General features: G+C 34.5%; 2 protein-coding genes across 2 annotated transcripts; one reads left to right on the top strand and one right to left on the bottom strand.

Annotated features, from left to right (window-relative positions):
* Window positions 1-5,742: 5,742 nt before the first annotated feature.
* On the top strand, window positions 5,743-8,939 carry Osi22 (Osiris 22). The gene is made up of 2 exons (XM_066390164.1): window positions 5,743-6,065; window positions 8,515-8,939. The coding sequence occupies exons 1-2, from the start codon at window positions 5,885-5,887 to the stop codon at window positions 8,847-8,849; spliced, it is 516 nt and encodes a 171-aa protein (XP_066246261.1). The 5' UTR covers window positions 5,743-5,884; the 3' UTR covers window positions 8,850-8,939.
* Window positions 8,940-9,045: 106 nt separating this feature from the next.
* LOC136409121 (protein Wnt-8a-like) lies at window positions 9,046-13,336 on the bottom strand. The gene is made up of 6 exons (XM_066390443.1): window positions 13,238-13,336; window positions 11,327-11,451; window positions 11,025-11,119; window positions 10,451-10,704; window positions 10,113-10,398; window positions 9,046-9,266 (listed from the first exon to the last, which is right to left on the bottom strand). The coding sequence occupies exons 1-6, from the start codon at window positions 13,334-13,336 to the stop codon at window positions 9,046-9,048; spliced, it is 1,080 nt and encodes a 359-aa protein (XP_066246540.1).
* Window positions 13,337-14,855: the final 1,519 nt, after the last annotated feature.

Below are 14,855 nucleotides of genomic sequence, written 5' to 3'. Positions count from 1 at the left end.
CTATACCCTCACACTTTCGAAATATCTTTGTCTTTCCCGATGACTAGTGATGAAAGGAAGTTCAAAATGTTGTGATTAAAAGCTAATCATATAACGACTAATCTGAACTAACCTAAATTCACAATGTTTTCTTCAAACGATTCTCTCTTATAGAAACTTCAGGTTATTTCAGGTCGCTCAACATGATCAATCCATACCTGACTGAGAGAAGCGTGCTGATTGAGGGAGAAGGATTCAGGATGACTGATGGAGTACCACAGAGTTCGATCCGGGATCCGTTACTGTGGAACATCTTCTTCAACGGGATGCTGGAGATGCACCTTCCTGAGGAGGATGAGGAGAAGGGGGGAGGAAGAAGATAGGGGTGTGAGTGAGGGGGAGAAGGAAGAGAGGTTGCGCGCGCATATGCGGCCAACATATCTCTGACAGTGACAGAAGCACATAAATATACTATAGAATTTGAAACGAATGAGTGTATTCATAAGGACACGGAATGGATGACAGAAAAAGACTTGGAATTGGTGCTAGGCAAGGCAGAAGCAATGTTTTGAAACCAAAAAAAAGGGGATTCGGGATTGGACAATCAATGTAATGAGCAGGGAAATTAAAACTCAAAAATCCTTAAAATACCTAGGGATTATGTTCGATGAGGGCCTAAGTTTTTCGAGCCACATCGGATACCTGGTAGAAAAAACTACCAAATTAAGAACGGCACTGTACAGACTGGTCAGTTCTACGGTCAACAGAAAGGAGGATATTGGCCGGTGTCCTGCAGTCGGTCATACTGAACGTTGTGCCGGTATGGAGAGGAATTTTTAAATACAAGGTATTTAAACCTAATTTAAAATAAAAAAAAGTTTAAAGCAAACATTGCTTGTTATGAAAGGGGACGTCCAATGCACGTTTTACTCAAGGTCATTTAAGGGACATTCCAAGGTCAATTTTGTTTTTTTAAGTTGAACACCCATTTTTCCACAAATTTGCAGAATTTAAAAAATTAGGTATTTTTTACTGAAACATTTTTTTTTCTAAAATTTCGCGTTTTTCAGATAACAACAAAAATTGGCGATTTTAGACCATATTTGCCACTTCAATATGGTTTAAAATCGGCGATTGTGTCAGGGAAATCATAAGGGAGAAGGAGAAGAATGAGAAAGAGAGAGAAATAATGAACATCAAGTGACAGGGTGAGAGCACGGAGGAGTCAGCCGCCATTCATCACTAGAAGTAATGCAAAAGGCGGTCCCAAGTGGAAACAAGGAGAAGAAGGGAGGTTTTACTGTCCCCTTAAGGGATGAATCTCACATAAACCGGTTGCCGAATACCAAACCGTGTATCTATGAAGGTTTTCTCTCTTAGGAAAAAAATATTTCAAGTTAGTTCGCTAAGATGGAAAATCTAGACTACTCAGGATTTTTAAGTTAGTCTAGATTAGCTGTAATCGCTTCATTTCTTACTGTCATTTTAAGGTTTCCACGGGGTGATTTCAATAAAGGTAAGAATATGTACATGCATGCATGAATGCAAGAACCGGAAATTTTACATTTTTGCTACACAAGGTTATTCAAATTCGCTGCTCACCATTGGGATCTCGAAAACCATAAAAGTTACGAGGTCGCTTAAATTGGGACAAAGTTGCACATTTTTGAGCTTTGTTAAATACCGTTTTAAAATTTGAAAACTTCCGATTACTTCCGAAGATAATCGAAAAAACCGAAATTTTCACAAATAGCTTTTTTTAAGTTATATGAAGAGATTTTTTTAAATGAATTTCACTTCTTCATGGGTACTTTTGCTTCTTTATAAGATGGCGTTATTAGATTCTAAATACAACGTTTCGGAATTTGGGAACCTTCATCAACTTAATTTTTTTAATTACAGACTTGAATTTTTTATTGCATTTTTGGAAAGCCTTTGATTTCCAAATTAAATAATGTGTCACACTTGTAGTAATAACAAATGTAATAGTGGAAAATACATTTTCAATAAATAAAATAATGAAACGCTAATCGGGCAAAAATGTTACCATGGAAACAACAAACTAAGTCTCCGTAAGATGTTAGTTTTGAGGCGTCAAAGTCTACTGAATCGTTTTGTAACAATTATAAAACTATTAACAGCGTACTGAATTTGAAAAAACATTATGGATTACATAAATAAAGAATATCGTGACATATTGCGATTTTATTTCATTCACCATAGAAATTCTGTGCGTGCCAGTGAAACATATAATATCATCAAAAATATCCTGAAATAAGGCACCTGCATTATTCATATTTTTGGTGTCCAAAGAAGTTACAGCAAAATCTTCCTCAACCCCCTCAAATGCATGCCGGTTAACATTGTGCAAAACGGGGTTTATCAGCTTCTTCGACGTGTCAACTTACCTCAACACTTCAAATTTAGTGATTTTAACTGCTACTGTTTTGCTGTTATTGCAAAAAAACCTTTGCCATAGCTCTTCTAGAAGGTATTTTTGGACATACGTTTATAAGCATTTTTTAAAAATTTTCAACCATATAATCCACTAATTTCCGGATACCCTGTATATAACATTCATGTATCTCAGAAGCTGTTGTTGGGGATGTTAAAAGACATCTAGTTTAGTGCAATCGGCTAACACAACAAATTGATTTAAGGGACGATTTTCTCAATTCAATAATATAAACAGACGAGTGTAAATTCACCAATTGTGGATTATTCAATCGGAATAATGAGCATATTTGGGCCATGGAGAATCGGCGCCAGAACAGGAACAGATCAGGAACTAAATGGGTTTTGGTTTAAATGTATGGGCCGGATTTTAAACGGCGAAGTATTAGGCCCGTTTAAATTTACATACAGTTTAATAGTCAAACAACTTTGCTCTCTCTGAATTTAACAAGACGTAGCACCTCCACACAATCTAAGACACATGAGATATTTTCTGGACAGAGAATTTCGTAGACAGTGGATTGGAAACTGAAAATAGTTCAATGGCCTGCGAGGTCTCCGGATCTATCGTCCCTCGACTTCTACATATGAGGGAACTCTAAAAAGCAAAATTCACGCTGACCTGCAATAAATCAAGAGATATTGCGATCGATTTGATGCGAGAGATATTGTGAACACCTTTGTGACGTTAAGACGTCGTGATACCATCTCTGCTATTGCTAATATATATTCACTAACGCATTTAACTTGTGCACTGCGCTAGAAAGCGGTATTTTCGAACATTTGTTATAAATTATTTATTGCTTTACTGTTGTTCTGAAAATTGCCGTCTTGTTGAAACTTAATTTATTGCTTCCATGGTAATATTTGTCTGAGTAGTATTTCATTATTTTATTTATTAAAAATGTATTTTGTACTGTTACGTTTATTTCTACTAGAAGTATCATACAGCATTTAATTTAGATAATCAAAAGCTTTCCAAAAATGCAATAATAAATTCAGGTCCGTAATTAAACAAATTAAGTTGAAGATGGCTCCCAAATTCTGAAACGTTGCATTTAAAACCTAACGACGCCATGTTAGAAAGGAACAAAAGTGTCCATGAGGAAGTGAAATTCACTAAAACAAATCTCTTCAAATAACTTAAAAAAATAATAAAAGCCATTTGTGGAAACTTCGATTTTTTTCAATTATCTTCGAAAGTAATCGGAATATTTTATATTTTAAAACGGCATTTAACAAAGCTCGAAAATGTGCAACTTTGCCCCGATTTAACCGACCTCGTATCTCTTATTGTTTTCGAGATCCTAATGGGCAGCAGTAAATTTGAATTACTCTGTACTTGACTTAATATTGACTTGATAGGTCAAGTTTCTAGTATAGAATTTGAGTTTGCCTAGATTTTTGAATCGTCAAACAGCTTGAAAATCAAGTCAAACCAGTTAGATTTTTCTCAAATCGCTTCTCTCCGTTATTTTGAGATTCAATATATTTGCACAGTGCGATGAGATACGACTCGTTTGCAAAAGTACAGTTTTATTTACACTACTCATCTTCAAGCATAATAAATATCTACACTAAAATAACATTGCACTCTTTCCAATAAAATTATGAATGTCCAGTATGAATGTTATGACTATAAAATTGTCCCTGTTGGTCTTCCACTCTACTCCTGAGCAAATTCACTAATCCAAATATAATCGCCAACTTCCCAAGAAAAATGCTTTGAATGAGTAAAAATTTCATCCCCAAGAGTACCATCGGCAGGAAAGTTGTCTGAATCAGGAAAGGGGTGGCTAACATTGGGATCAACCTGGAGAGAATACTGTCACCTTGGTGTTTGCTGTTTGATCGGGATTCTACAACAGAGAAATTCGAAAAATTTTAATAGAATATTGCTCAAACTTACCCCCAAATCGTGGATCTTGCAGATTTTTCCGCGATACATCGTGTAGCCGGAGATGGGTGGAACAGTTGGTCAATTTTAGATGCAAAACACCTTCGTCACAAGAAATGTCTTCGATAATCATCAAAATTACACAGAACTTTATTAGATAATGACCGGCATTTTCCATTACTGCAAGGCGTTGATTCTAGCTCATTAGCTCGAGCTTGACACGGCATTTGCGGCGAAAGGAGGCAGGCGGCATACTGAAGACATGGTACTATTTCAAACAAGTTCAAGAGCTGTAATACCTTGGTATTATTTATAGGAATTCGTGGTTAGATGAAAATGGTAGCAGTTCCGGTTGTGCGTAAGGCCTTTAGGTATCTAAAAATATTTATAGTTAGCGAGAGTTTAAAGAGATCTTTTTAGGGTCAATTGCAGTAACGTCCCTGTAGTTTCTTCCTTTATCATGCTGATCAGTGTTCAGCCTTTTTTTAAACGAACTCAGAAATTTCATTAGTTTTTACGAGATTCTAAATAAGGAAAAGTTCCATGACTTTGACCGTTAGTGACTTTGGTCCTTTCTGACCGTTAATTAATTAGGATAATTGCCTACCTACTCTGTTGTATCAAGATTTAATCGCCCTAGATTTTCTCAATGGGCAAAATTAGATTGAATAGGTGTTTATTTAAAATGGGGTCACATATACAAGAACAAAACACTTCAATGAAAGCAAATTTGCATTAATCGTCAAGTGAAGGAATAGGGGAACGATGGGCAGTACGGGCCGACTGGAAATACGAACCTGTTGGTCTTTCAATGATTCTCCGGCAGGTACCAGCACCAAACACGGTCCAGCCGTTGCCGACAACATAATTCTGTCATGTGCAAAGAGATTGTTGATTTTAGTGAGTCTATTCAGTATGAATAATTTTTGTTTGTTTGTGCCCCTACAAGTTGTTGCCTCGATACTTTCCCTATCATTCCGAATCATTACAGGTAAGAATATATGTACTTAAGAAACTAGAGCTATTATTATAAATTTTTAGCACTTAAAGAGATGTAGGTCAAAATAAGATTTTTATCGCTAATAACTGATTTTAATCAAAAATATTTTTTTATTTAAATTTTTCCTTGAGTGACCCATGCTACCCAGCGTTCCCCTACATTGACGTCTTGATTACAACTATCTAAGTCTGCTTTAGCTATTTTAAAAAAGTCGAAAACTGAAAAATTTCACTGGATTTTTCTCAGTTTTTGACTAGCATTTGAACCTCGACATGTTTTTAGACGATTTAATATCCGTTGAAACGTGTTATAATTTATATCATTTACTCCTGTTTTTCACAATCCGTTGGTTCTTCTGTTTGCCGGCTATTGCGGTTCTTACCACTTTTCCTTGAGAACAGTACGAAGCGCGTTATTTCTTGAGTGTAAACCAGTTCAGATGTCGAGCAAGACCGCAGTAGATGGCTTGACCTCTCTTCATTCTAATTTTCCGTATTAATATTTTTTGTTACAAATAATATGTAAACAAAGCATTAGAAGCGAAAGAGCTTGTAATGGTGAATAGTGTCACAAACCTAACAGCCCCCACTGATTACGTTTGTTTGATAGGGCTAACGTTCTTTATTGTACAATTAACTGGTTGTTTTGGGGGAGATACAGATGATTTGAAAAAAAATGCAGATGCCAGTGTTATGGTGAATATAATGGGGGATGAGAGTGCAATGGATGGTAAAGGTATGTAGCCATTCTCATAAGCACAACCTGCATCGTGGTGTTTTGGTTATATCTCGAAGTTAACGCGAATTAATTTGAAGTAAAAGAAATTTTTATAAACATATTTAAAAGCTTCTGAGGCCATTCGTGGATTTTATGAAAATAATTTTAGCTTTCTCGAATAGTTTATTCCTCTGATTTTAATATAATTCTTCTTGCGAAGGGATACGAAGGAGTTTCAGGCTATTTCGGGTTAACTCAAGCGTATTCAGGGTAGTTCAGGTTAGAGAGTTTAGAGTGTACCAATAATTTATATGACTTGAGAACGATTAAGTTGAAGTATCTGAGCTTAGCCAATATTGGTAGGAAAACGCTTTTCTCCATTAGTAATATACTTAAATTATTTGTTTTGGGCGAGGAAGAAAATTTGTTTATCCACCCCCCTTCCCCTCCCTTTCATTTTCTGCAAATCACTAACTACATTTAAAAAAAAACATTTTTAAATGTAGAAACTAGATCACAAGAACAGTTCAGATTTTATCACTGTTTAAGCCAGAAGCAACACAGGACGTCCATTTAACAACCCTTCGAACTCCTATGAGTTTATCTGTGATTTTATAAAGAAATCAATTATGGGGATGTATATGAGCCTAATGAAGGTAATTTTCAAGTTAGTAACAATCCTACATGGCGTCCCAAAAAAGTGGGGCATCATAAAGTGTCATTTTTTTAAATGGGACCACCTGCATCTTTTTCGCGTAATGGAATGCGTGATGGAATCCTCTCTTGATTCTACATTAGTTCCTAGACGGTTTTTACCCCGGGATGTAGTGACTTGAAGCTATTACATTTTAAAATAAATTTTAGACACTTGCAGTGTCTCATAAAAAATTAATATTGCAGTTAGCTTAAGTTAAATTTCGATAATTTTAGGATGGATTCTCGTGTGAAGATTACGTGAGCAGGCACGAATACTCATTTAGTCAAAAAAACATGCAGGGTGTTCACAATAACAACTTTAATTTTCACCTTTTCAACATTAATTTTTTTAATTTTTTTAAATAGGCTGATGGGTTTTTTATGACCCAGGACGAAAGGAAATTCAGTTCTCTTTATTTTTAATATAAAATAATGTTATATTTATCTTAAATGTTAATTAAATTATTAATTATTTCAGAAAAACGTGCATTCATGATTAAATGCCTGAGTGTTAATCATGCGTTGCCATGGATTCGATGTTTTTTTGTTTTAAGTTTTAACAGCTCATTTACGGTTTTCCGTGTCTTCATAATCTGTTTATTTTAAAACTGGCCATCAAAATGAAATAATTGGTTCATGTGATGAAAATTGTTCATTAACATCTTGGGTTTATGCATAACGAATTCCTAATAAAGGACATCCTGATGTAAGCAGCCTAGAAATCCTAAAGAAACGTTTTAAACGAACAGGAAGTGTTAATTATGAAAAGGAAAGTCGAAAAAAGAGGGTCTTACGAGAAGAAAATGAACTGAATATCACTTTATTAGTAGTAGAAAATTTAGGCATCAACATAAAAGATATTATTCAGAAACTACAAATAAGAAACAGTTGCAAAATGTTTAAAGGCGAACAAGTTCCTTCCATAACACCAAAACTATGGCAAGACGTACTAAACACTCAGGCAATTAGCCATTAATGCAGGCTTTCCTGAAATAATTAACAATTCCATTAACGTTGAAGATAAATACGACATTATTTTACGCCAAAATGAATAAAAATGAAATTTCTTCCTTCCTAACTCATATGTAAGCCATATTGCTAATTTTTTACACGTTTTTCATCACAAAATGTCATTTTTCTCGATAATGATTCGCATTAGAGCTTTTGACCATGAGTACCTCTTTTGGGTAGAATATATTGGCGGTATAAAACGGGCCTCTAAAATTCTAATTTTCCCAGTGGCGTAAAAAAATTAGGAACAAAAAATCTCACACAAGCCTAAAATCTCCGCCTCTGGAATATGGGGAAAAATTGAAGTAGTGCTCAAAACGTAACTAATATTAATGATAATAGGTGTACAAAATGTGACTTCTGTATCTGAAACGATTCCTGAGATATCGTCAAAAAACTGAAAAAAAAAAACTGTTTTTTGACACCATGTATCTCGAAAACGGTTCGTTTGCGAATCCATGTTAATAGGATTTTTTTTCCTTAAAATGAGCCAAAAAAAAACCCTTCATTTTCCGACACACGTTTTAAAACACCCTGTACGCACATACCCATGATTGTTTATATTATGAAATCACAAATAAACTCATGGGACTTCGAAAGGCTATTAAACGAACATCCTACATTGACCCTAAAATAAAGCATTAACACCGAGAGCTGACACTGACTATCGTCATTTTTAAAGTTGTAAACTACTCAATGAGATCAAAATTCTCCAGAAGTTTTAATATAAAACAACTACATTATTTTTCTTTTTTCACAGGGCTTTCCAGGGAGCACAAATCCCCCAACCAAGGAGAAGGTATGATGCAAAGACTCCTACCGTTGCTAGTAATACCGTTCCTAGTTTCTTCTGCTTTAATCCCAGGGATGCTCATAATCATCAAAATTTTACTGGCTAAAGGCTTGTTTACCGGGGTTATTGCAGGAATAATTACGATTCTGAACATATTTAGAAGCCGAATAAATGGAGGAGGAGTATTCAACCATTATACATCAAATCTGGCCCAAGAGCATTATGGATATCAAGGATTCGATGAACCTGGGGTGTATATTCATCAAAGGAGGAGGAGGAGACACGTGATGCAGAGAAATTAGTAGTTTTTGGGTGTATATAAACATATTTATAATTTACTTACTTATTACGTAAATTTAGCGTTCAAATGCTCTATCACAAGATACTATACATATATTTATAAAAATACAACAAATCTAAAGATATTCAATGTTAAAAATAAATATTAAGTTAAAAAAAATTATATGTCCAAACTGATATTATTTAATAGTTCAAAATTCAATAACAAAAGTACTCCTCCACCTTTTCGGAGCACATATCGCACTTTACTGCACAACACCACTCAAATTTGCAGTTGCACCTTTTCGTCACTATCTTCTTTTCTTTCCTTACCTTATGACCACATTGTTTACACAAAACCTTGCAACTCCTCTTCTCTGAGCGTGTAGTTCCATCATTTTGTCCCTTAGAACACGTTCTACCTTTTGTCCCTGGTCGGCCTAAAAATGATTTTTTTACTATACAGAGTGTCCCTAAATATTATATACATACGGCGCGAGGTAATACTTTATCTCATTTTATGACTAAAAGTTCATATAAACATAGATCCGCAAACGCTTTGTTACCAATCTACAGAGTTTTCTAATTTCAGTAATTTTTCAGCTTTCTTTTTGTAGCTCCTGCAGTTTTTTTGTTTCCACGGATTCAGTTTCCTGAAATCTTGTAACCAAACTGCGTACGAAAGTGTGGGACACGTGTTTATCAAAATGTGGTTCATTAAATAAATTTGAAGCCCCTCTGGCAAAACATTTTCTTGAATTATTTTAAAACGAATTTATAGCGTTTATAAAAGTAAATAAAACACTGGACTAGTTAAAATTCTTAATGTTTAGATAGGAATAAAGGTTTGATTCGTTTTTTTGACTTATTTAGTAAAAACATTCCTTATTAGTTTTGTTACATTCTTAAGATAACATCGTTTTTAAACCTTAATTTTTCAAAAACTGACCATCCAAATTAAATTAAAAAATAAGGTGGCATTGAAAAGGTAATTTAATGCCTTTTAAAATGATATATAACGTGATACCCTTTTTCGCTTAAGAGTTTTAGGGTGAAAGTCACCCCCACTTGAAGATTAAACCTGAGAAATGATTGTACCAAAGAAATATGACCCCTTTCAAATTAAAGTTGATGGGTCCGAGAATTTTCCTGTTTTCTACATCATAAGACTGAAAATTTCGGTGGAAAGTTTTCGATGGGCCACCCTGTATAGAAGAGTATGAATAAAATTTTACTTATACCATTTAACTTTGTTTACTTTGGCGAATACTCAAATTGTTACTTACTGTTTGATGGATCCGATACGCAATAATCCGGACTCTCATCCATGTACACCAGCACTGAGAATGAGTCCATTTGCTTCTTCTCCTTCCTTTTATTATTGATAGTGTTAACCACTGCCAGTGAGTTTGCTACGAATTCATACGTGACCCTTTTCGCCTTCTTGTAGCGCTCCTTCAATTTTTTAGCCACATCTTGGAAATCTGCTTGCTGCAGCCAACAAGTTTGAAGCGAGCAGCTTCCAGATACCCCATGGCAACGGCACTTTCTCTTCATGGTTTGTTTCACTACCTAATGCAATTTATTAGTTTTAAAGGATTTTAAAAAAGGTCTAGAATATGACCTCTTCTCCGATTTTATAATTGTGCGTGTTAATATATGAAGAAACGTTTGGATCCACATTCAAAGGTATCTCCAGAAGACTTTTGGCAACAATCACTCCAAAAGAGGTGTCATCAGAGCAACCACCCCAAGACCATTTTACCGGAGGTGGAGTACTCTTTTTGCTGGCTAAGGAGTTGGATTGGCCAATTTTTTTGTATTCTTCATAATGTGACGAAGGGTAGTTGGGATTGCAACCGCAGTCTGCAAGTTCACCTACGCAATACCAAAAAAAAAAAACACTGTTAACAAAGCTGATGAGGTGTAGCTAAATTAGCTCTCGTCATGGCCTTCGGCTTTTAGGCTGAGATTCTTTGAATAACAGTCCGGCCCTTTGATATAGTTCCGGTCTGTCACAATCCCAAACTAAGGGCATTGCGAACAGCCTTGTAAATTGCTGAAACTAATTATATTAGGGCAGACAACACCCATAAATGGCACCAATGCATTTTTCGCCCATTTAAAGTGTGTTTGTATTATACGATCCTCAAAACTACCGTATATTCTATGATCATAAATGAGTAAAATTCATTTACCTTTAGAGCAGTTTTTTGTTACGGCATGCACGATGCCGGCCGCAATGATCGCCTTAACAAAAGCGGTTTCTCTACTGGCAACCTGTATAGTTTTCCTAAAAAGAAAAAAATATATATTACCGTTTTTTAATTATTTTTTTAACTTATATTTATTATTATTTATTATGTTTATTTTCCCTTTCATTTTTTTTATATTTAACCTATGATACTGCCCAGGATGCATTAAATTTGTCGAAGAAGAAAACAACAGTTCCGTACGATATTTCGGGTGCCCTGTATTTTAAGTCAGTTAAAAATCTTACCTTTCAAATTCCTCTCGAGGACAATTCCAGCGATCCCATTTAAATGCTTTTTGGCAGTGTTCTATGGCTAATTCCATCCCACTTTGAACACTGCTCATGACGTCAGTATCTGAAGTATTGAGCAACTGAAAATAACGACACGTCTGTAAGATTCTACAATTTCATCGCCAAAGGAGAAAAAAGTTTAGGGTCGACAAATCCAAAGCGTCCTCCAAGATAAGAGTTGAGTAAACAAGTCCCTGATCAGGTTGTTACATGTTTGAAAAAATTACTTTCCGAATGCTCTATAAATAGAAAAAAGTTATTTTAGTTTGGAATTTTTACCTGGAGAAACCTATAGGAAGGTTTGAGAGTTTATATAGAGCATACGCATAAAGAAACATTAAATTTTTGAATATCTATATAAGAAAAACAGAAAAATTCAACTGACGCCTTAAATTTTTCTGAATACGCTGAAAGATAAATTTATAGATATCTGAACTATTCGGTCTAACTGGAATGGACGACTCGATTCTGAGCGACCTATAGAAAGGAAAAGGTGAACATTGGGATTGATGAGTAATAAATCAATAATAAAAATAATAATAAAAATAATACACTTGAAAACAATGGAGAAGAATTGTGGCAACGTATTCAAGAGGCAAAAAATTATCTTAGAGGCGATCAAGAAGTTATGCGCAAAGAGTTAATTTAATTTACTTGTAATATCTTGTTAATAATGTTGTATAAATCTTTGTATCCGCGAAGATGGTGGACATTGAGCAAAATCTACCATTATTCCTCAAAATTTTGAAACATCGCAAAGGAACAAGTTTCTTAGTTTCTTATTTTCTACCTATATGCCAATTCTCATTTGACGACTTTTATTTTTTAAAAATGTTTTTGTATCTGCATTTCCAAGGAATTCAAATCGTCATCAACTTTATGAGAATAATTGTTTGCTTGTATATTTAATTCTCTATCAGTCAACTTCATAAAAATGCCACAATAAGATAACTTGAATATTTTCCGTAAAAAAATGCATTTCGTACAATTTTAACTAATGAATACTCTATCAGACCATTGCTTTAATGTACTATAATTAGTTTTATAAGATTGTTGACCGATTTGAATATCTCGGAAATGTAAAAAATATTTTAAAAAATTTATGAAAGCCCGATTAAGTTGAAAATAAGAAACTAAGACACTTGTCCCTCTGCGATTTTTCAAAATTTTGAGAAATAATAGTAGATTTTGATTTTTTTTGGAAAAAAATTGTATTTTGACTGTTATAGACTGTCATTTGTTTTTTGATTTGTATATCAGTTCTCATCATTTGTGAAGCACAATCCGAACACAAAGTTTAAATTTGCCCAAATTCATAAATTAAAAAAATCCCATATGATGCGGAATTTATGGGTGGCACTGAATAATAATTACTAATGACGTTTGGTCCATCTGTTTATTCATGGCAACTGCAATTTAGAAAAACAATATAATCCTGATTTTTAAGCGCAAATATCGTAAAAACTGCTAAAGCAAATGTCAACGTGTTATAGTTTTATATAAAATATACAGGATGTTCCGGCTTTATGTCCTGTTTTAACTTTGCAATATTTACCTGTTATGTTATATAACATTTTCTGGCGATCTAGGATAAATCCTACAATTTTTGTATTTAAAGTTTTTCTTTCTATTTATATAACGAAAGTAGTAGGCGCTGTCTAAATATATGGACCAACCTGATACATAATTTTTAATGAATTTTTCCAAAACATCCGCTCTCTGTTTGAAAATCGGCGGTAAATTTAAAGACCTACAGTCTTATCCCCAGATATTTTCCCAACCAGTGAGCCATTTAAAAAGTATTTAAAATGTATTACTTCTAAGAAAATTCTGGAAGTGTAATATTAAAAAATACTAAATACTTACTTGCTGCATCCCAGGATAACTAGAATGCATTTCAATTTCATCGTGAATAGCCCTTGCCAACACTTCACTAACGAGCACCAGAACAACCCAGAGATTCATGTTTCGAGAGGACACTTTGCATAAGCTACACTTAATCTTGTGATGGCTTGCTGTCATCAGAAGAATTTGCACAGAACAATGAGGGATGGACACTTTAGCCATTATTTATAACCAAAGGTGAGGGTGTTATAAAACTACGGGGCGTGTTCCATCTAGGGTAAAATTTTATTGCTGGGGTGGTGTCGCCTTGGTTTATGAAAGAATGGGCATAATGGGGCGGGATTCATTTTATTTGCGGCATTGTTCGTTTTATTTTTTTAGGAAATATTTATTGTTATGAAAAGAGTGGTTCGACTGATTAAAGTACCGGAGAAATATTAGTTTTCTTTTTGATGGCTTTTTTGCACTACCTTTGATGCAATGGACTTTGCGGGTACCTGCAGAAAAAGAGGAAAACGGTATTGCTACATGGGCTTGGACAAACGCAAAACATTGAAATGTTCATTAGATTTCCGTGGAGTTTCAAGCGGAAATATGGTTCTAGTAGCGCCAGCATAACCTTATTGCAATTCAAAGTATGAAATTGCGTTTATCTACAAAGAATTCGGGCTTTAGGTCAAATGAAATCGTCGGCCCGTTCTAGGAAAATGAGAGGCAACTCGTAGAAATGTCTTTTAAGAGGGGCATCGGTTTAAGAGCTTTTTGAAGACTTTCAACATTATCGAGCATCAATTAAGCGTACCAACTTACATAAATAATCAGGGTTTGCGTCATGGTAATAGTTATAAATTTCCTATTGGTTTGCCAAGTAGGTGTGCAAAACTTCTTTAGGAATCACCCAATCACCTGATTAATTATTAAAGGACATTTGATACAATCATTGAACTGTTTAAAATTTATTTCTAATAACTGCAACTCAGGTAAATATCCTGGAGTGTATAATAATTATTATTTCGTGGTTCTAATTTGAATATTTTTGAACACACTTTGTTGGACAATGGGCCCACTGAAATGCCTGTGTTGTAACGGGAGAGCACTCAATTTCGTGTTTTATTTATTCGGATGTTTAACAACGATAAATAGTGCAATCACATGTAAGTATTCACTTTGCAGTTAGTGGAAAAAATAAATCTTATAGTTCACTTATTTATTTACTTTAGTCACCCTGTAACAGTTCACTGAAAACTAAGAAAACTCTCTCAAACCTGAAATATTTCCTTCTGAATCACTCTCAGGCACTAAAAACCAGACAGATTTCCCTTTACTCAGAAAACTAGCAGCCCATCTTCTTCGCCTTCATAAGTGAGGACGAGAAGCAACAAAGGAGTTAAGTGCCGAAATTGCAAACTCGGAGAAATGACAAATAACTTCTTCATATCAACGAACCAAAAATATTATTCCTAAACAATATTATAAATTCTTATTCACATTACGGCTAAATATTTTAATATCAAAACAGCAATGAACAAATGAAAAAAGTTGATGGTACATAGCACTAGTCTACATAAATATCTCATTTTCCGACAAATTGGCACTTAGCTCCTTAGTTACTTCTCTTCCTCAAATATTAAAAATGGCC

The sequence above is a fragment of the Euwallacea similis genome, chromosome 5, assembly GCF_039881205.1.
Source record: "Euwallacea similis isolate ESF13 chromosome 5, ESF131.1, whole genome shotgun sequence".
NCBI classification, from domain to species: domain Eukaryota; kingdom Metazoa; phylum Arthropoda; class Insecta; order Coleoptera; family Curculionidae; genus Euwallacea; species Euwallacea similis.
The sequence above is the reverse complement of the archived record's forward strand: the minus strand, read 5'-3'. Positions and strand labels throughout refer to the sequence as shown.